The 22,414-nt window shown below is 45.5% G+C and overlaps 1 protein-coding gene across 1 annotated transcript in view; it reads left to right on the top strand.

Moving 5' to 3' along the window:
- The window catches only part of DGKI (diacylglycerol kinase iota), a 284,940-nt gene extending 263,055 nt beyond the window's left edge, over positions 1-21,885 (top strand). Inside the window, exons 31-35 of the mRNA XM_066634451.1 lie at positions 4,825-4,862; positions 10,060-10,180; positions 15,723-15,759; positions 19,480-19,579; positions 21,769-21,885. Coding sequence (XP_066490548.1) covers positions 4,825-4,862; positions 10,060-10,180; positions 15,723-15,759; positions 19,480-19,579; positions 21,769-21,885 — 413 coding nt within the window. The remainder of the gene's footprint in view (positions 1-4,824; positions 4,863-10,059; positions 10,181-15,722; positions 15,760-19,479; positions 19,580-21,768) is intronic.
- Positions 21,886-22,414: the final 529 nt, after the last annotated feature.

Here is a 22,414-nt window from a genome sequence, read left to right as displayed (position 1 = left end):
TATGGGTAGAAGAGTCGGGTCTGCACTTGCATCAATCTTACTACTTCTTTTTCCTTCCCCCCCCCATCAAGAGCAAATCTTGCCCCATCAAGAGCAAATCCACTTATCCAATCAAAGAGCAATAAAGCATTTCTATTTCTCCCTGCGAATGCTCATCTTAGGAAAAGTCAAGAAAATAATGACTTGGTTTCAGTGTTTGCTGAGTGGAATAATTCTTTGCGACATCTTCAAGGCCTGAAGATACTTTATGGCATGATAAAATGTGTGCATAATTCATGTTCTGTATTGTGAGGCAGCAACACTTGTCGTCCTCTGAATAAATACATTTTTAAGAGCCTTCTTTTACCCATAATTGCACACTGATAATGCCAGCCAGATTTTTTTTCCCCCTAGAGCGGAGCCAAGCCCAAACGGCTTTCCTCATTTGACGTCCATGAGTTTTCAAAAAGCACCTTCCATTTTCAGTGATTTTGGGCACTCATTTCAAGGGTTTGGATAAAATTGCCTATATCCCATCTCTCTGGTTCTAAACGCAGTCGTCCAAGGTGCTGGTGATAAAAGAAAAAACATAATCTGCATTAAAATACAAAGTTCCAAATAAAACCAGAAATGTACCTAAAAACAAATAGAAGGGGGCTAAATAAAATCAAGCAAGACATCCACAAATGACCTGACAAAAATGTTTTCAGAAAGCATCTGAAGGGGGGAAAGAGGAGGAACTGAATCTTCCAGGCAGAGAGTTCCAAAGGCTGTATGTTGCAATCAAGAAGGCCCCCTCTCACTTCCCCGTCAGCTGTACCTTCGATGGGAGTATGACATCCAAGAAGGCATCCACTGCTGATCTCTGTAAACAGGCAGGATCGCATGGAGGAGATGTGCTTTGGGTGGTAAATCTGGGTTTGCCTTTGCATAATGTAGAGAACGGCATCAAATTGTGAGGGATGATAGCAGTTCCTTCATAGAACATAAGAACAGCCCTGCTGGATCAGGCCTGGGGCCCATCTAGTTCAGCTTCTTAAATCTCACAACAGCCCACCAGATGCCTCAGGAAGCACGTAAGACCACAAGATACTTGCATCTTGCTGCCATAGGCCGAGAACAGTTGCAAAAGCCATGATGCCATCCCGTTGTCCTCTTTAGAATATTCTATATGGCTTAACCCCTATGTGATGCTGCTAATTGTTGTTTGTGCTTGTGTTCCTTTCTTAATGAAAATAACAGCCGCCAGGGGTTTCTGGATCGAGGCCACAGCAAATGAGGAGAGGCTACTCAACTGTGGGTGCCAAAGAAAGTTTCTTTCCTGGGGATTGTTTTCATTGGAACTGCCGCATTAGGGGAAATGATTAAGTGCCCTCTCTTTTTACACCACAGCCCTGAGCATGTGTGTGCATTCATGCCCGCCATGGCAGCTCTTTTAATTAAGAAAAAAATACAGATGCAAATGGTGCATTTGATAATATATCTGGTTCCATCCTAAGGGAGCCACAGTGAAGAGCCATTCTACCCAAGAACACATTTATGTCAGTTTTTGAAAAGACATCAAGGAAAGAATACAAGCTAAAAGGCAGAGAAGGACTTTGATGCTCAAATTCATTTACTTTTCTGACAACTTGACGCAACCAGTAGACTTAAAGGAATCGCAGACAGGATGGCATCAGTGTTAGAATTGGGTTGCCATTGTGTAACACCATGTGTTAGAATTGGGTTGCCACAGAATTTGTAGAAAAAAGGAGGGTGAGGTGAGTGAAGCAATTCAAAGTGAAGCATGATGACTGGAGGTGCACAACCCACTGAGTTTCTGCTTTTCTTTGTGCAAGTCGCTCACAGTTCCACAGTAAATGAGAAACCACAGTTTCTTATTTACCCCACATTACCCCAGTGTTAATCTCATTACCCCAGTGTTAATGAGAACAAGCAGAACATTCTGTAGGGCCAGCAATGTTTCTCATTGCCAGCAGGGGGTGTAGAGACAATGCTTCCAGAATGTACTTTTAATTGGTGGTTAGCCCTAATTATGTGCATGCGCATACATGTAGTGAAAGCACCAAGTTGTGGACTTGAACCAGGGAGATTTGGGTTCAAACCCCCACTGTGGGATTTGAGGGGATCCCACACAGCTATGCAGCTCACTGAGCAGTCTTGGGTCAGTGTCTCTCGTTCAGCTGTCTCTTTTGAATTTTACTTTTGTTTTCTGTCCCTACGTGCTGTGGCATCGCTGGGGGGTGGGGTGCTGAGGGTCCAAGCCACATTGAGAAACAAGCACAGCGGGGTGACACCATTACTGGCATTACATCCCCAGGATCTGCTGGTGCAGGAGTCTCACACCTTATCCCATGCCCTAGTGACGTCTAGATTAGATTATTGCAATGCGCTCTACGTGGGGCTGCCTTTGAAGACGGTCCGGAAATTACAACTAGTACAGAATGCGGCTGCTCGTGTGGTTGCCGGGGCACGTCGGTTTGACTCTGTCGGGCCGTTGCTTCGGCGGCTACACTGGCTGCCGTTTCTGTCCTGGGCCCAATTCAAGGTGCTAGTTTTGACTTTTAAAGCCCTTTACGGCTCGGGTCTGGGGTATTTGAGGGACCGCCTCCTTCCTTACAATCCTGCCTGTACTCTTAGATCATCTGGGGGGGCCCTTTTGACTGTGCCGCCACCAAGAGAGGTGAGAGGGGCGGCGGCCAGGAAGAGGGCCTTCTCGGTGGTGGCCCCTGAACTTTGGAATACCCTCCCCTTAGAATTGAGAACTGCTCCCTGGTTGCTAATATTTCGGCATGGTCTGAAGACCTTTTTATTTCAAAAAGCTTTTAACTGTTGACAGGCTGGCTGGCTGTCTTTCTCCTTTTATATTAGAATCCACGGGGTTTGTTTTAGATGTTTAATCATTTGAAAATTGTTTTAATTATTGTTTTTAATTGTTAATTTTGTATTTGTAATTGTTGTAGGCCGCCTTGTGTGCCCATGGGGCAAAAAGGCAGGATATAAATCAATAAAATAATAATAATAATAATAATAATAATAATAATAATAATAATAATAATATTGAGAAGAACGTTCAATGGAGCTTCCTCTCGTCTAAGCATGAATGGGATTACAGCTTGAGTTTGCATTCTAAAAGTTCTGCTACCATTCTAACTAGGCCACAGGATTGCACTACTAGGCTATGAAGGGCGCAATCCAGCACATAGGCCAGCATAAGTCCCCCGGGAGGGTTGCAAACATGCCGTAAAGCATGTTTGCGCCTCCGTGGGAGGAAGCCGTGTCGGTTGACAGAAGCCTCTGTGGCAGCTTCCTCGCCGCCGCTTCTGTCAGTGCACCCACATTGACACAAGTGGTAACGATAGGCGTGGGGAGCAGGGAGGAGGCAGGAGGGGGTGTTTCTGGGAGGGGGAGGGCGGGCAATGGGCGGCCGTGAGGGCAGGCGCGTGGGGAGCTGGGGGTGGGGCTGGGCCCCCCATCCCTGGGGAGAATGGAGCGGCTTCAAGCCACTGTGCTCTCCTCGGACTTGCGCCACCTCCAGAGGTGGTGCAGGTCCAAGGACACCCATTGGGGCTAGCAGCCCTTACCCAGGGATAAGGGGAAGAGCTTCCCCTTGCCTCTGGCTGAGCCACTGCTGCCAACGAACCTGTGTTGGATGCAGCGCAAGCCTCCTGGCTTGCCTGCTCCAGCGCAGGTTGGGATTGCACCCAAAGGCACAATCAAGAGTTATTTCTCCTTGTTTCCCATTCCTCCTCAAGGTAAGGGAATGTTTGAGCTGTGTTGCCCTTATCTCAATGCTGGAAAGTTGGTTAGGATTGCACCCTGAGATGTTAAGCCACATATTCCTTTTTGAGTCCTCAGGCTAGCTGCAAATTCTCTCAGGGCGCAATCCTAACCCCTTATGCCAGCGCTTTCCAGCTGAGATAAGGGGTTAGGATTGCACCCTCAGTCTCCAATGCCCTTCTACCATATGAAAATAAAGACATCATTGCAGGGATGTTGCCGTGCTTTGAATTTTTCATCATGTATGCAAAGAGTTTTTTTACACTTGAAATGCACCCCATAAATGCTGAGTATTATTATGACTGTACTCATCATGACACTGGCAGTTCAGAGTTGCAAGGTACTGTGGTATGGGCGCTGCCATTTGGGTCCCTGAGCATGCACATTGTGACTTCTGCGTGTGCTCTAAAAATGCAGATTGAATCCCCCATAATAGTGAGGCAGACAACTTGGGCTGCAGCTCTATACCCACTGATATGGGAGTACATCCCGCTGAATTCAATGGGTGGACACGCATGGGATTGTGCTGTAAGTCTGGTAAGCCAGGAAAGTGGTCACGGAGGTCTTGTTGGGATTAATCTGGGAAACCTCCAATGAAACTAGTGATTAGGAAAAGGTGCGGTGTAGGCAGCTGTGTACATCACCATGCTTTGTCATTGCTTTTTGTAGTTTTAAGGCATTGTCTCATTTTGATGGGAAGCAAAAAAGGAGAACTTTAAAAATGCCAGCACAGACCATCTATCCCACTACTTCTGCTGACAGAAATAGGCAATATTGCAAGATATTCTGAAAATCCCACATATCTCAAAATTAAGGGCCAAACTAGACATGACCTTAATCGTGTTTGCCTTTGCCTCTTTCTCTTTAATTAAATAGCAGCTGCTGCAAGAGATCGACTGTCCACACTGCAACTTTGGCGGAGGTGGAGGGGGCTTGAACCCTTTGCCTCTGCTGCTGTCTGATCGATATTGCCGGCTCTTGTAACTACTATTTGTCTTGGAAAATCAAGCAATGTGTGTTCATCGGTGTCAATAATACGGCATTTTCCCTTTTTGTCTTTTGCAGCACTTTTACAGTCAGTAATAGCTGGCGATTTTCTAAAAGTAAGTAGAAAAAAAGTTTGATGTCTCTTACTGAATTTATCTGTTTGTAGTGTCATTTGCCGTAGTTTGTTATCCTACTTCAGACTCAAAATGGTAAATAGGCTGTGATAAAGACTGATACCCAAATGCCAGATAGCATTACCTCTGGAATACAAGAGCACAGTGAATGCTGGGAAAGCACTTGCCCCATGGGTCAAAACTGTCAGGTTACGAAATGTGGTGCGATACCTTAGCATGTCTCTGATGAAATCAAGTTTTGTCTTCAAAGGTTTGTGCCACAATACATTTGTTAGTTGTTAACGTGTCACAAGGTTCTCTGCAGTCGTGCTCCAGGTATACTGAGATAGTCTACAAACTGAAAAAGAATGATGGTTGTAAGTCAGGCAGTTACACCAGTCGCCCTGTATAGTCTTAGCAATACTGCTGCTTCAGAATCTGTGTTGGCATCCTTCAGTCTCGGAAGACTATGGTGTCGCGCTCTGAATGGTGGTTCTGGAACAGAGTGTTCTCTCCAGTGCGCGAAGCCTGGGTAAAGTAGGTATGGAGGATAGGCTGTTACCCATGCAGCAAATCCCCCCTCTCCACGTCGCTGAAATGGCCCAATGGAAAGGCAGAGGCCAATATGGTTGGTTCCAGCGGCGTCGCAGGAGTTGCCAGAACGTGACTGTGTTCAGCCATGAACTGCCTCAGGGACTCCGGCTCCGGATTTTGACTCGAGGTTGACTCCTGAAGCCTTTTCCATAACTGGATGTAGCCACAAGGCAGTGGAGGTTTGGGATCAGAGTTTTCCTTCTCTCAGATGAGCTGCCTTCCCAGGCTGACAAGTCCCATCTACCCGGTGGCTGTTTAGTTGCCTCTTACGACAAGTACAGCCAAACTGAGGGCCTATTCTTATCCCCAGCCCCCAGGGGAATGCTTCAGAATACTCCTGGCTGAATAGTTTAGTATAGATGCAAGCAGATTCCAGAGTAAATAACAGGCGCCATCGTCTATCATCTCATGGTTTGATGTATGACCAGTCTAATACTGCATTAGTTTCTGCTTCCCTTTCTGCTTCATTGCAATTTCAGTATTTGCTGTAAATGCAGTTCTACTATTAAGCAGTTGCTAGGAATTTCGGGTCGTCCTATATCTATCCTAACTGCTGGTGTGGAAAAGGGAGTTCCCCCCCCCCACTGCTGCCATTATTAGCTTATGTCTGTAATTACATTTCTTGTTCTACAACAGCTCAGGCCCAAGTGAAAGGTTACACTTCCCTGGTTAGTGAATCACTGCCATCATTGATTGATTGATTTTTCAAAATGTCTGTTCTGTGTTTGTTCCAGCCAGAGCTCCAAGAGGGCTCTTTTAATAAATAATTGTCATTTAGGGACAACCGTAAAATATAATGTATGAATTAGGGCTAAATCAGCCACTCACAACATTCTCCATATGATACACCTCAGCTAGGTGTACATTTTCATGGAGGGTGTAACGTCACCAGGACTATCTACGGACATAGTATAGGCTTCATGCCAGCAATTTCCACAACTGTGACTCCCTTGGGCTCCTTCTCCTGCCCTCTTCAATCGAAGAAAATATCAGTACGCCTATCTTCATCCAATGATCATCAGTTCCCTCCTTCCTATCAGAGATAGATAAAAGAGCTTTTTCCCGCCTCCCCCTGTGGGTGCATTAACACTTCCCTGCCTCCTGGCTGAAACTTCCCTGCCTCCTGACCTAATTTCCCTGCTGTCTGGTCTGAATGATGGCTCCACAAGGTTTTTCACCCTGCGAAAACATAAGCAAGCACACCCAGACACAGTCAGCATGCATGGGGACGAGTGCCAAGTCAAGGGGTCCCTGACTCAAGTGTTTTTCTGAGTCTTCCACACGTGCGACTCACGAGTCCACGAGTCAGCGAAAACGTGTGTTTTCGCAACTTGAATCTGAGTCACCTGACTTGAGTTCCCAACCCTGGCAAATTATAGGCTGAGTTTTGCAAGGAATAAAGGATGGCATAATTGTGTCAATGTGAGCACATTTTGCAACTTATCACAAAAGCTTGCTGTGCCATTTTCAACCACTTGAAACTATATAAGGTATTAGTTTTACTGTGAGTAGAATTTGCCCTTTGTTCTCAAGATATCCATTCGATTGCATGGATTTGTCCTCTGATACTCCATTGTTCAATTCCTTCTTCCCAAGCCTTGTGTTATATATGTGATCCTAGGTTTTCCTTTTACAGCTCTCTAGAATATGGTCACCATATCTTTGAGACTACTTTTAGATGTTCACTCCTAGATTGGTCCAGGTATAGAAGATGCTTCCTTCTGCATCTGGGGTTCATTTGAGATGTTTATCATTCCACACAAGTAAGACACAGCCCTTTAAGGCGGCGGTTTTCAAACTCTCCGGGAGTTTGAAACCGCAGTAAGTCTTTGCGGGGGTGGGGAGGGCAGGCAGCAGGGGCAGGGGGAAGGCAGTGACGCCATCACCAGGATCGAGTCACTCACAGGGCTATAGGGACTGTAGGGACTGGGATGCACCCTCTGCTTTCACTTTTCCTGACCTGGGGAGCCCTGCCGAAGGTTGCGCAGGGCTCCCCGCACTCCCGGGAGGCTGCAGGAGTCTTGTGCAAGTGCACCAATTCTGCCTTCCCCCTGTCTCCTGGCTGGCCCCACCCCTTAAGGGCACACAGGCCAGGACCCACAGGCTGGGGCATCGCGACGCCCCAGTTTGAATACCACTGCCTTTAAGGAGTATATCGCTTGTGTACTATGGTGAAGATATAATTTTTTAAAAAAACCTACATAGTTAGAAATCCTGATACTTACCCAGAACAGCGTGGGAGCAACAGCAGTGTTGAGAGGAAGGAACCATGTGTGACAGCAGTCTAAGTCAAGAAAGATCTGCAAATCCCTAGAATGGGAACCCTCTGATTTTGACTCAGGGATGTACTAAGAGGATTGGCACCGATGAGCATATGAACATAATCATTTGAACACATGGAGCTGCCTTCTGCTGACTCAACTAGGTCAATATTATCTACAGTCAATTCTCTTTATATGCAAATTTGCTATCTACGAATTTGCTTATCTGCAAGGGACAGAATTGCTACCTACCTTTCATTATCCATGACTCTGTTTTCATTATCTGCGAATTCTATGCCAGTGCACTAGGGTGGGTGGGGCTTAGAGCAGCTATGAGAGGGCAGGCAGGGGCCACTAGAGAGGCTGTGGGAGGAGAAGAGAAAGTGGCCTCCTTGTGAGCAGAAGGCAGCACCAGTGCTGTGGGGGGGGGGAAGGAGGAGACAGCATATGGGGTTACAGTAATACATCCAGCCAATTATACTCCTTGTTTCTTAGAAAGTTGTCTAGATTGGGTCAATTTTCTGCATCACATGGGCATTGGGATCGGCACATGGAGAATCAGACACATTTGTGTCTGCTTCCAGACTTGCCCCACCATCTTGGGGACTCTCAACCGTCACAACTCTGGTGATGATGAGAGGTCTCTGGAAGGCTACCTAAAGGCTAGGGCTAAGACAAACCCAGGGAAGGAGTCAAGGGACAGGTAGAAGAGGAAGAAGGCTGAAGCAACCCCCTCTCCACTGCTGAACCCTGAGGCCTCCTTGTTGGGCCAGCAAACTTCAAAGAGTTGAGGGATCACCAGCATGGAGGAGGAAGCATCAGATGTTGATGAGCTTTCCCTGTCATCCAGCCCCATAGACATTAAGATAAGATTCAAGTGCATAAAGTTCATAGAGTGTATAGTGAAGAGGATCCTCTAAAACCTAACCCTATTTTTCCCATAGGCTCAGTGATTCAGTATCTGCTAAGTTGGTATCCACTAGATTTTCCAGGAACCTAACCCTAGTGGAAGATGAAAACTGACTGTATACAGAGTAGCAACAACTAAGCAGGCTTTCAGATGTGGGTCTTTTCCAACCCTGCCTGGAGATGCTATTGATTGAACCTGGGCTTTCTGTGTACCGAACCCGAGGTACTTCTGCATACAGAGTATCAGCTAAATCCAATTAGTCTCGTTACTACAGTGGAACATCACCACACTACTGATGGCCATTTTGGAGTCCAATGCCACAGCAGCCATTCTGGGCGTGGAACCGGGACAGGCAGGGGGCAGTAGGGGGTGGATCTGGTGCATGGTAGATCTTATCCCACTTTGCAAAATCTTCCTGCCCCTTTCCCTCCTTAGATACACACCAATGGTTCCAAACTTTTTCAGCTAGCAGCTCCCCTGACCTTCTTTGCCAGGCATTACGGCTAGAATCCTATCTGTTGTATAGGGCAGCAAGTTTTTCATGACGATTCTGCGACTCCCCTGGCTGGTTTCCTTGGCTCCTCAGGGAGCCATGGCTCAAAGCTTGGGAACCACTGACATACAATAGGTGGCATCCTATTGTATGTCAGTACAATAGGTGGATCCTACATCCAAGGAGATCCATAGGTGGCCCCCAAACTAGAAAATATTTTTACTTACCTCCTGTTTGCCTCTGAGTTGCCCCCCCCCATAGGATACAGCGCATGGCTTTTTGGCGCAACTACATTGGCACTGGAGGTGAAGGGGGTAAGATTTGGGCCCTAGGTATTCTACCACTGAGTTGCAGCCCCTCCCAAACTAGTTTCAATAGGTTTAGATAATGGAACATTCATTCAAGAAAATATTAGAATGATACTTTCCTATGATAATCTAATGCAGGGGTTTCAAGCATAAGGCCTGCGAGTCAAGTGCAGTCCTTGAAAGCAATTTATCCGGCTCCTGTTATAATTGGACTCTCCCAGCCTGGTAATTGGGCTCTCATATCTTGAAAATATGAGCAAGATTTGCACATTTTCTCTTCTGTCATTTGCAGAGAACAAAGGGCTTATTTCTGACCATCAGCTGCCTAATGATGTCACTTCCCATTTAATGATGTCACTTCCGACCCTCAGCAGGCACCATGAATGCCAACTTCGGCCCTCTGTATGAAACAAGTTTGACACCCTGATCTAATGCATTGGGTAGCAGGGCTGATTCTAGAAGTACAACAAGCATTTAGTTAACTTCTCTGCATTACTCCTGGTGGGTAATAGCACTCAGTAGGAAAGGACATTTGCTTAATGCCTATTGTTATTTTCGCAGTGTCATTTGTTTTACCTGTAGGAAAGGAAACCACAATATTACTTTGTTTTTTCTCTGTGTATTTATATTCCAGTTCATAGAATGCTATAAAAAGGGAGCTAATTTGTTAATCCAGGGACCTGACCACTGTTCCTTGCTTCACTACGCAGCCAAGACAGGGCATGGTGAAATTGTGAAGTACATCTTAGAGCATGGTGAGTGAACGTGTGTGAACTTGTGCAGGTTCAATGGCCTGAAGGGATATGAAAAAAACAAACACATTTTGTCCAGATCCTCCACTGTGGCTGTGAGCAGAGCTACAATAATCATTTTTTAAAAACTAGATGTGACATTGATCATACTATTCACCACTCCCCCTCTCCACCAGGGTGGTGTAGTGGTTTGGGAGATGAACTCAGACCTGGAAGATCCAGGTTCAGATCCCCCCTTAGCCACGAAGCTTCCTGGGTGACCTTAGGCCAGTCACTTTCTCTCAGCCTCTCCTACCTCACAGGGTTGTTGTGAGGAAAAAAGGAGGGGAGCAGCCGTGTACAATGCCCTGAGCTCTTTGGAGGAAGGGCGGTACAAAAATGTAATAAATAAATAAATAAATAAATAAATAAATAAATAAATAAACAAACATTAAGCATGGAAGCCCAATATGGATCTCTGAATCAAGACAATGTTAACTTTCTGACAGTATTTTAATTCTGGTGTGTCCCTGTAAATGAAGCCAGAGAATTGCTCATTCTAATAATAGCTTTTATTTATTAAAACTATAGATATAACTTCATAAATATCTCAAAAACTACTTATGCTTCTGATGACATGACAATGTGCATTAAGGGCCTATCCAAATTTCAAGTGCTGCTGCAGCCACGCCAACAGGCTGTGCACTGCATCCTGTGCTGCATGGGGCAGTCACGAAGGCCTCCACTAGGTAAGGGGACATCCACTAAAACTGAGTGTTGGGAGAGTTAGAACAGACAAGAGAAAATATTTCTTTACTGTGGTTGGTCTGTGGAACTCCTTGCCACAGGATGTGGTGACGGCATCTGGCCTGGACGCCTTTAAAAGGGGATTGGACAAGTTTCTGGAGGAAAAATCCATTACGGGGTACAAGCCATGATGTGTATGCGCAACCTCCTGATTTTAGAAATGGGTTATGTCAGAAGGCCAGATGCAAGAGAAGGCACTAGGATGAGGTCTCTTGTTATCTGGTGTGCTCCCTGGGGCATTTGGTGGGCCTCTGTGAGATACAGGAAGCTGGACTAGATGGGCCTATGGCCTGATCCAGTGGGGCTGTTCTTATGTTCTTAACATTTATTCCCTTACCTGGGGGTTGCATTGTAGCTGTATTATTAATTATTATTATTATTAACAGTATTTATATACCGCTTTTCAACTAAAGTTCACAAAGCAGTTTTGGTGCAAGAAAGTTGGATACGATTGGGCCCTAAACTAATTCCATGAATTAGTCATCAGAAGACTTGCTAATTACAAGCTAAAATTCAGTTTCTTTAATCAGCTGAATACCTAAGTTTCTCCATGGTTATATACGAAATAGCTGGGTGTGTGAGAGAGAGAGAGAGAGAGAGAGAGAGAGAGAGAGAGAGAGAGAGAGAATGAATACTGCTAATTCATGGCCAGAGTCAACTGTATGGCTCATTCCCCACTTTCCCTCCAAGATGGAGAGAGATATTCACACATGCTGTAGCTGCATGACATATTGCCATGGAGAAGTGACTCCCGGAAGGCTCTTCGGAAGGTTGCAATTATGACTTGCCATATAGTCTGGAAATCCCCCTGAAATGTGGTGCTTTTGCTTTTATCTTGTGGCAAGCTTAGCAAAGGGCAGCTGTCTAACTGGCAATATGACCGTGACACCCCCCCCCCCATGTAGACACCATCTTGCAGACTCAAATGTCTCTCCTTTCCAGGAAAGCCCCAGAGAGTGTCTTTGGTGCAGCTAGAGGGAGGGGCAGGGGAAAAGAGCGAAGAATGTGAGATAGACTGATGATTGGAGACATTAAGGAGAGACAGAGGTCCCCACGGATCACCCTCCCCGATGCTTTCCACTTTTTACCCTTTTCAGCGGAGATTCCTCCCACCGTTCTCTCTTTATTTCCTGGAGCCTTTTATTTATTTCTCTGCCTCCCCGCACATTTCTGTCTCTCTCCTTTTGGGGTTGTTTCTGTGTTGTTGTTTTTTTCTTTTTCCTCCCTGCTGTTTTCCTTGATAGAAATCTCAGTCATGCGTTTCCCTTCCGGATTTTGGTGGGGTTTTTTGGTGCTCTTTCTCTCTGTGCCTCGGTCCCCTTTCTTTCTTTTGCTTCTTGTCCTTGGGTAAAACAGCCACTCCCCGCTGAGGCAGGATGGCAGTGCCATTAGCTTTCCCAATGCCAGCCTTTCCCGCATCTGTGTGGCTTTTGTCCTCTGCCTGAGGGGAATTTGGAATGGTCGGCTGGCAGCACCAGGGAGACTGATAGGAAAAAAACCGAGGTTCAGAAAGGGTATGGGGGGCCAGGGGTGAAGAGAGAGGCAAAGGCATGTGAGACGTGAGAGAAGGATATTTCTGAGTAAGGAGCATAACTATGGAATGACGCTCCTTCCTGTTCCCTTTTCCGGTCCTTTCCTCTCTCACATATCTTTTCATTACCTTGAGACTGCAAGCCTATGAGCAGGGCTTGCTTATTTTTACGTTTGCACAGTGCCTAACGATTTTAGGCGCATACTAACAAGAAATAAAAGTGAAAAGGCCTGGCTTAAACCAAGGCTGACTCTATGCCTCCGTTCAGTTCACCATCACGGTACTGTTATGCTGACTGCTGAATTCCGTTCCTAGTATTCTGAGGAAAACTTCTTGATGGAAAGGAAACAAAATGCTGCTCTCCGAGGCTGTCTGAGAATGTGGAACTGAGCAGAGACTTCTGAACCCCCGAGAAATTGTCCTCCTGTTCTTGAAAGCCTTTTCATTTCGCTCAAAATTCTGACACGTCTTTTTGCCTGACTTTCCAAATGCGTCTGAGTTGAACTTTAGGCAAAGTCCAGTAGCAAGCTTAAGACTTCCTCTCCTCCACCTCGAGGGATTTTGGCAAACTCACTGAAGTGCTACTTATTCCTCCACTTCCAGAGATGCATCTGTTAGGCAGGTACGAGGCTTGGCACTGACACGTCAAAGAAGTGAACTTTGAAATGACCGTCAGGGTGCCTTACGAGAAGGAACGTCTGAGTATTTTCAAAGGAAGTCAAATGATTTTCCAAGTGAAATTTCTTAGGGGGTTCTCTGGCCCCTCCAAATCTGCTTCATATTGTACTCCAGGAGGAACATTGCGGCAGCTTTGGGGAAAAAAAGGCATGCAAGCATAGCAGAGCATGCTTCTGTCTTGAAGGGCATCAGTGACAATGGTGGTCTTGGGGGGGAGGTTTGGGGGGAAAGCCTCAGGTGCCATGCCAGTGGGCCCTATGGAGGCGGCATCACCATACCTGCTTCACCCCCTCCACCCGCCATGCAGCTGTTGCCAACTCCATTCGCCCCCTGGAGCCGTTCTTCAGGCAGGCAAAGCCTTGCACTGCATCCCTGGATGCTCCAAAAGCCTTCTGAGGCCTCCAGAGTCCCCTTAAACAGTACTTACGGTTTTTGTCAGAAAACCAGAAGTACTGATAGCAGTGCTCTGGAGGACTCAGAAGGCTTTTGGAGCACCCAGGAATGAGGCTGTGTACTGCTGAGTAAGTATCCCCTCGGGGGGCAGTGTGTTATGGGAAGTGGGCAGTCCTGAGCCCGGTACAGCACAGGAGCCAGGTCCACAACTGATCAGTGAGGCAACAAGTAATGAACTTTGCCTCATATAGAATCAGATCCTGGGTCCATCTAGCCCAGCTCAACCAAGCCTCTTCCAATGGGCAGTCTCTGATAGGAGTCTTTCCAAAGATCCTTGGAGATCTTTTAACTGAAAATGCCAAGAATTGAATGGGATTATTTACAGGAAAAGCACATGCAAAGGCTGCCACTGAGCTACCTCTTCACCATGACTATTCCTTATATAATTTTTCCTATAAGTGTGTGCTGGGAAGTGGCAAGAAGATGTGCACCTTTGTTAATGGCAAATAGCCAAATCTTCGACACACATTTGTTTGTCCAGATTCTGTGGCACTTGTGCTTTAATCACTTCCTTACATTTGTCTGAAGAAAATGTTTAAATCAAGATAGACCATGCAAAAATCTGTAGATGACAGGGCTGAGGAAGAAGATCTGTAGTTTACAAATAGTCTTGCAGAGAGAGAGAGAGAGAGAGAGAGAGAGAGAGAGAGAGAGAGAGAGAGAGAGAGTGTATGGGAATACTTTACATGCCTTCATGCCTTTTAATGCAAATCACAGTGTAGTAAAACAGGAAGTTGGTCCCATTACTTCAGAAGTGGCTGACATGCTTCCACTTCTCCTCCGTTCAACATGTGAGGGCAAATGTTTGGCTTCATTTGCCCTCACTGACATTTTCTTGTAGACAGATATGATCTTCTTTCCCCTTACTACATAATTAGAATAAGACAGCTGGATCTGTCCATCCACTCAGTACGTAATTATGTCCATAAATCTTCCTCCATAATCAGGTTTCTTAAGTTAAGATAATCACCACTAGCATTTGACCTCAGTCAGATTCCTATTTTCAGATGGGACCAGTTGCAGCCCTGGTTTGCTTATGATCAGTGGATTGGTGCTGGGGCACTTAGAGTGCCGGTCTGCACTCGGGGCAGAGTATGAAAAACTTTGACAGCCAGTTAGCTGTAGGGGGCTAAGGGGTGTGGTCCAGCTGTTGCTGGGGCTGTTTTGGCTGCCAAGAGTCAGCGTCTGTTGTTCATGCCCCTCTTGCCCTCCCTCTGTACAGTCTGAGATTAGCTGGTTGCTGTTTCAAGAACTGTGTAGGATTTTTTTTGCTGCTATCCTGATTGGTTTGTGGTTAGCATTTTTTTTCCCCTACCCTAGATTGGCAAGTGGGTGAGGTTGCATTTATATGACCTTTTTAAGTGGGGTCATTTTGAGGTTATGCAGGTGGAATGCTGGCAGGATAGCCAGGAATGGGGGTAGCGCGTAGCTGAGGTTAGCAAGGTCGGGGGCGAGCCAGGACTGCTCTGACAACACTTGTCTGGGTTGGTGAGGTTGGCTGGCAAGCAAAGGCCAACTCAAGGCTTTGTTCATATGGATCAGTGCTGGCCAACTGCCTCGCCCCTTTGGGGTTGGGAGGGATAAGCTAATCCATTTCTATTGGGTGTGTCTTTGAGCCAGTGTGTCACTTCTGAGGGTTCTGGGGGAGGCAGAAGGCCACACTGTTTCCCACAGTTGATTAGCAGCCAGGATGCTTGGGGGTATTCTCTAGATAAGTTTTCCCTGCCACTTTCCTTCCCTGTTATTTCTTTGTTGAATAAATAAAAATTAATCAATCCAAGCCTCTGTCTTGGGTGCTTCTTGGGGGGGGGGGGTACCACCAGTGTAAAAGATTTTCGGACATGTGGCACCATCCATGATTGCTGTCCAGATAAAGCAACAAATCTGTTTGTTAGAGTGGAGGAAATTCACTATGACTTCATGACAGGAAGTCACGTGATGTCTATTCTGAAATCCAGTTTCATCAAGAGTGGGGAACCAGCCATGTGTAAATGACTCACCATAAGGGACCTCACCATGCCTCTCTGCATTTGAATCCATCTTGTGGTTGCTGAGCATGTTGGAACCCCATGTGATTTGCTGTGTTTTCTTTGACAGGTCCTTCTGAGTTACTGGATATGATCGATAGTGATACGTAAGTCTTACCTACTTGGCTTCCCTTTCAGTGGTTTCACTCCAGCTTGTTCCTGGTTGTGCATGTTGTTGGTGTTTTAGTGGTAAGAACATAAGAACATAAGAACAGCCCCACTGGATCAGGCCATAGGCCCATCTAGTCCAGCTTCCTGTATCTCACAGCGGCCCACCAAATGTCCCAGGGAGCACCCCAGATAACAAGAGACCTCATCCTGGTGCCCTCCCTTGCATCTGGCATTCTGACATAACCCATTTCTAAAATCAGGAGGTTGCGCATACACATCATGGCTTGTACCCCATCATGGATTTTTCCTCCAGAAACTTGTCCAATCCCCTTTTAAAGACATCTAGGCTAGACGCCAGCACCACATCCTGTGGCAAGGAGTTCCACAGACCGACCACATGCTGAGTAAAGAAATATTTTCTTTTGTCTGTCCTAACCCGCCCAACACTCAATTTTAGTGGATGTCCCCTGGTTCTGGTATTATGTGAGAGTGTAAAGAGCATCTCCCTATCCATTCTGTCCATTCCCTGCATAATTTTGTATGTCTCAATCATGTCCCCCCTCAGGCGTCTCTTTTCTAGGCTGAAGAGGCCCAAACGCTGTAGCCTTTCCTCATAAGGAAGGTGCCCCAGCCCCGTAATCATCTTAGTCGCTCTCTTTTGCACCTTTTCCATTTCCACTATGTCTTTTCTGAGAACTGGACACAATACTCCAGGTGTGGCCTTACCATAGATTTGTACAACGGCATTATAATACTAGCTGTTTTGTTCTCAATACCCTTCCTAATGATCCCAAGCATAGAATTGGCCTTCTTCACTGCCGCCGCACATTGGGTCGACACTTTCATCGACCTGTCCACCACCACCCCAAGATCTCTCTCCTGATCTGTCACAGACAGCTCAGAACCCATCAGCCTATATCTAAAGTTTTGATTTTTTGCCCCAATGTGCATGACTTTACACTTACTGACATTGAAGCGCATCTGCCATTTTGCTGCCCATTCTGCCAGTCTGGAGAGATCCTTCTGGAGCTCCTCACAATCACTTCTGGTCTTCACCCCTCGGAAAAGTTTGGTGTCGTCTGCAAACTTAGCCACTTCACTGCTCACCCCTGTCTCCAGGTCATTTATGAAGAGGTTGAAAAGCACCGGTCCCAGGACAGATCCTTGGGGCACACCGCTTTTCACCTCTCTCCATTGTGAAAATTGCCCATTGACACCCACTCTCTGCTTCCTGGCCTCCAACCAGTTCTCAGTCCATGAGAGGACCTGTCCTCTAATTCCCTGACTGTGGAGTTTTTTCAGTAGCCTTTGGTGAGGGACCATGTCAAACGCCTTCTGAAAGTCCAGATATATAATGTCCATGGGTTTTCCCAAATCCACATGCCTATTGACCTTTTCAAAGAATTCTATAAGGTTCGTGAGGCAAGACTTACCCTTACAGAAGCCATGCTGACTCTCCCTCAGCAAGGCCTGTTCATCTATGTGTTTTGAGATCCTATCTTTGATGAGGCATTCCACCATCTTACCCGGTATGGATGTTAGGCTGACCGGCCTATAGTTTCCCGGGTCCCCCCTCTTTCCCTTTTCAAAAATAGGCGTGACATTTGCTATCCTCCAATCTTCTGGCACCGTGGCCGTTTTGAGGGACAAGTTGCATACCTTAGTCAAGAGGTACAAATAATAAAATAAGTTCAGCATTATTTAAAACCTAACCAAAATTAGCAGCCCCTTAACCAACCCAGCTCGGTTGCAAAAGGTAACTTCCTAAGTAGCAAATCAAAGCTAGATGGGGGGAACAATTTTTTTTTTGTACTTTTCATGTACATTCATGGGCGTAATCCATATGCACATCTGAAAATGCCTTGCAGGAAGTCAGACTATCGTGCATCTAGACCAGTATTGTCTCAATACTCTCTCCCGCATGTCAGTCAGAGGTCTTTCACAACTCTCCCACCTGATCCTCTTAACTGGAGATGCTGGATACTGATTGTAGGGCCTTCTGTACGCAAACCAGATGCACTGAGCTACTGAGCTATAAGCACTTTCCTATACTGATTGCGAGTATGAAGCCATGAAATGGTAGTTATTCCAAATTAAGTATATATGCTATATGTAAGAACATTGAGCTTATGAATGTGATGTTCACATATCAAACCCAAATTCCTGCACCTGTATTCTGCTCACATACTCCTAAATTTCAGTGTCTGAAAATAGTTCTGCCATAGGCACCTGCCCCGCTATACCCGTATCCCCCCCCCATTCCTCAAGTAGAGAAAGGGAATTTGTAAGGATTTTGAAAGCGGCTATATGTCATAAATCTGCCTTGAAACTGCATCTCAAAAACTGCTCCAGCAAATTCTGAGGATGAAGATTTGAAAGTGGGGAAAAAGCACGCTTTATGTTTGTGCTGACCTTTGCCCTGAAGTATCATGATTTTATTGCCATAATCTCAGCATGATCTCCATCTTCTCATGTCAAATTTTATCTGAATTGGCTAATAACAACTGTCTAATAAAGAACCTATTCATCTGCGTTGATATTGTAGAATTTAGGTTTTGTAACAAAGAAAACAATTCAGCCCCATGTAAAACTCCCCAAACTAAGCTCTGAAAACCAAGAATCCTGTTCTCAGAACTTTGTGTTATCTTCCCTTCTTGTTAAATTTGAAGTGGTTAGGTTGAGTGTAGTATTAGATGAATGGATGCCAAGTGATTCCTTTTCAATTGCTAAATCTCTGGGAAAACAATGAATCCTTCCAGCAAATATATCAGCCTATTTTGCAAAGCATCCCCAAAGAAATTTCCAATAGAGAGGAGCACTTGGAATGAGTTGTGAAGGAGAGTCATGAGGAAAGCATGCCTTGGCAATTCTGGAGTGCCAGCACCTCCATGTGATGTAAGGTCAGCCAATGGGACTGGAATGAATTCAAAGGCCCTTGGTTCTCCCAGTCTATGTCAGTATCTTTCCATTTCTGAAGAGGAGAGGTTCAGTTTCTTTATAACTGTGACAATACTACAATTGGAGAACATAAACAAAAACCACTTGCTTATGAAAATTGCAGCTTGCATTTATTATCAGTGCTCAATCCTTTGATTCAGATCCAAGCAGAGATATGGCATAAGGGTGCCTTTTGATATGCATTTAAGCACAATTTTCAACAGATGCACACGTTCAGGGATGGCTGAAAGTTCTAACTAAACCCCATGTTGCTCATTGTCCCACAATAGAAAGAGTAGCGTAGCATTGAGATGGAGCCCGAAATTAGCAGTTTTAAAAATCCATCCTGCTTTCAGAAGCCAAAGTATCTTATTGTTCAGACTGAACAGGAAGTAACATGGGAGGCAGGAGATGGAAAAACTCACCACTATTTGCCGACTATCTGAAGTCATTCAAATGGGCAGCCAAAAACAAACCAAAAAAAACACCCCATTATTGTAGCTGGTTTCAAATGGAGCTGCTGTCTAGATGTGAACTTAGCATTCATTACGTTGCTTTGAGCATGCTAATTAAAAAATGACGTCTGTGAATACCATTCATACCATATTTTGATGAACGGAGGAGACAGATGGCTAAACATAGAAAATGTGTCTGTGTCAGCAGCCCTCAAATGGTCTCCTGGTAAAGGTAATTAATTGGCAAAGGGTGATTCTTATTGATCTCTCTCTCTCTCTCTCTCTCTCTCTCTCTCTCTCTCTCTCTCTCGGTTGCACACACAGGGGTGAGACGGCACTGCACAAGGCAGCCTGCCAGCGCCACCGTGGTGTCTGCCAAATATTGGTAGAGGCGGGAGCTTCATTGAGAAAAACAGATTCCAAGGTAACCAAACCAAACAAAACCATTTCATGATACTTTTTCGGCCGTATGCTGTGTTCTCTTAGACCAGGGGTCTCCAAACCCTGGCCAGTGGCCAGCCTTTCATCCCCTGAGAGCCTCTGGCCAAGCTGACCAAACAGAACTGGAGTTGTGCTTGTAGGGTGGGGGATGGGGGTCCATTTAAGTGTGTGCTTTATTTCTTGGGCCGTCTTGGTGCTTGAAGAAATCCTGGACATCTTGAGCCCATTCATTCATTCATTCATTCATTCATTCATTCATCTAAATTCCATCTCTAATGTATTTATTTAAATTTTATATTTAATTTTTTTTTCCGGCCCTTGACACTGTGCCAGACATTTGATGTGGCCCTTCATTCGATTGACCCCTGTTTAGACATAAGCCCCAATGATTTTAATGTGTTTACTTCCAAGTACGCGTGCTTGAGTTTGCAGCCTTCGAGCAAATCCTTTTGGTTGCTGGGACTAGTGTTGATTTTAAACTAGCCCTGTATCACTTGTTACCACTTGCTAAACCAAAGTTTTCTCACCAGCTATGTATGGCCACTGACCGTACCGCTTACCTGTCTGGGACTTCAAAATGTCAATAAAGCTGCACTGTCAGTTCTCTCAATGCAACATTCCCTTCAAAAATAACCCATTTGATGCAGCTGAGCAAATTCTTGGAAAGGTAATCACCACACCAAGCACTGAAACTGTGTTGATTCTTCTCAGTGGTCTTTTGTTTCTCTGGCTGCTGCTTTCCCTAGTGCTATTTTCCATCTCCTTCATTGCCCTCAGTGTCTTCTGTCTCATTTGCCCATGACACCATTGGAGCCTGTTGGTGTGGTACCTCTTGATTTTACACATGAATATGTAGGACACCATCATGTCAGATCTAGCACTGAGGCCTCATTGACTCCCTATCATGTGGGTTACCACAACCAATAGGATTAAACGCTAGTATGGGCAAATGAGACCAAAGAGAGACGAACAAGGAGAAGGTAAAGTGGCACTCAGAAAAGTTGCATTGAAATAACATGCATGTATCCACCGTTGATTATGAAATCAATTGACTGTTGAAAAGCCCAGGTACTAACTAATAAGGCTTCTTAGATCAATTCACAGGATATTCAGACTCCTGAAATATGAAGTTCCAGAAATCTGGAACAGCTTATTTGTGGGAGGGAATCCAAGACTTGTGTTTCAGTGCTCAACGGGATTCCAAAGCACTTGGCACAATATCAGTTTCAGGACAATTAATAGATTCAAGTGAACTTAATAATACAGATCTTTAATCTTTTCAACGTAATTTTTTTTCTGTGCCTCATTGGTACCTTTTGTCAGGGCCAGCCTAGACATAATGTGGTGGCCAGGATTATTTATGTGTTTGCCCCATTGATGTGTAAAGTGGGAAACAGGGCAATCCTTTTTTGCATGAAAAGGAGCGCATGGCTTGAGGGGAGCTAAATCCTCCCCTGCGGTACCTACTTAAGCTCAATTGCTAGGTTTCTCCCACCATAACTTTAATACTGGACTGGGAGTGATCTGGACTGGGGAGAAAAGTGCTTAAAGCATTGGAGCACAGGAAGGTAAGGTGTGGGAGAAGAAGGGTTTAGCTCCCACATTCCCATTTTAGGGAACAGACGTATGCATAAATGCACTTGGTTGCCCCATTGCATTCATTTTGACAGTCTCAAAGCTTTGTTTAAAAACACTAAACCCTGATGTTCTGTCACACTTCAGGATGTCCAAATACCATGCTTGATTTGTCATGCTTGATTCTTAAGGTGTTATGGCATTTGGTAGGTATTTGTATGCAGTATTGTCAGGAGCAGTGAGCTCGTTTCACCCCTAAGCTACTGAGGTCCTTGAGTGTCCTGTTTTCTTTCTTCTTTGTCAATCTAGGACCCTTCATTCATTCCCATGGGGGAAAGAAAAACAGTGCACTGCACTTGAGGATGTTGTTGCCCAAGAGCGAAACTCTTTCTACATTTCTTGCATTGGATGGCCAAATGCACATTGCCCAGTGACCCTGCAGGGGGCTGTGATATGTCCTTTGTGCAGAATTCAGACATACAGTGCAATGCACACTCACACAAAAGTCCTTGCAATATACAATCAGTCCTTCCAGGCAGTGTCCAAATGCTTTCTAAGGTTTTTTTTTTTTTTCCCCTCTGTGTCTTATCACTGTAGGGTAGGATGCCTCACGACAGGGCCCAGCAGGCTGGGGATCCAGATCTCGCTTCGTACCTGGAGAGTCAGCAGACTTGCCAATTGGTTCCCCACGAGGACTTAGAGACTGCGGTGTGATGTCGATGATGTGGGGAAGCACATGCTAGGAACTAACCAGGCTGCATCGGAGGCACTCAGGTGTCCTGTGAGGAAGAAGCAAACGGAATCGATGCATCTCTCGCTCTCGTACAAAATATCCGAGGAGGTGCCACCAGTTTCTAAGGGCTACCGAGTCTTGCCACGGAACTTTTGTGTTCCCATATGTTAGCCTGTGGGGACGAAGGAGGCGACTCAATGGTCTGTGACATCCGTGGGCCAAGGAAACTTACACGTATTGCTCTCAGCAAGTAGCATGAATGTCTCCTGTGTTCCTCTGTAATTTATCTGAAGAGAAAAAGAAGTGGTGCAAAAGGGGGAACAAAATAACATGAATATTTCTAATCCAGCCAAACCTTCTCCTCCCTCCCCTCTTACTTGTCAACAAACTCTTGTGTTCCCTTACGTTCGCCCCATCTTCCTCCTCCTTCAATCTCCACAACTGCCCATCAGTAAAGTGGTGTCTGTTTCAATCTGTGCTAAATTTCATGGCTGCTCGGGAGGTAGGCAA

The sequence above is a fragment of the Tiliqua scincoides genome, chromosome 7, assembly GCF_035046505.1.
Source record: "Tiliqua scincoides isolate rTilSci1 chromosome 7, rTilSci1.hap2, whole genome shotgun sequence".
NCBI classification, from domain to species: Eukaryota; Metazoa; Chordata; class Lepidosauria; order Squamata; family Scincidae; genus Tiliqua; species Tiliqua scincoides.
This window is presented reverse-complemented; position numbering and strand designations above follow the sequence as displayed.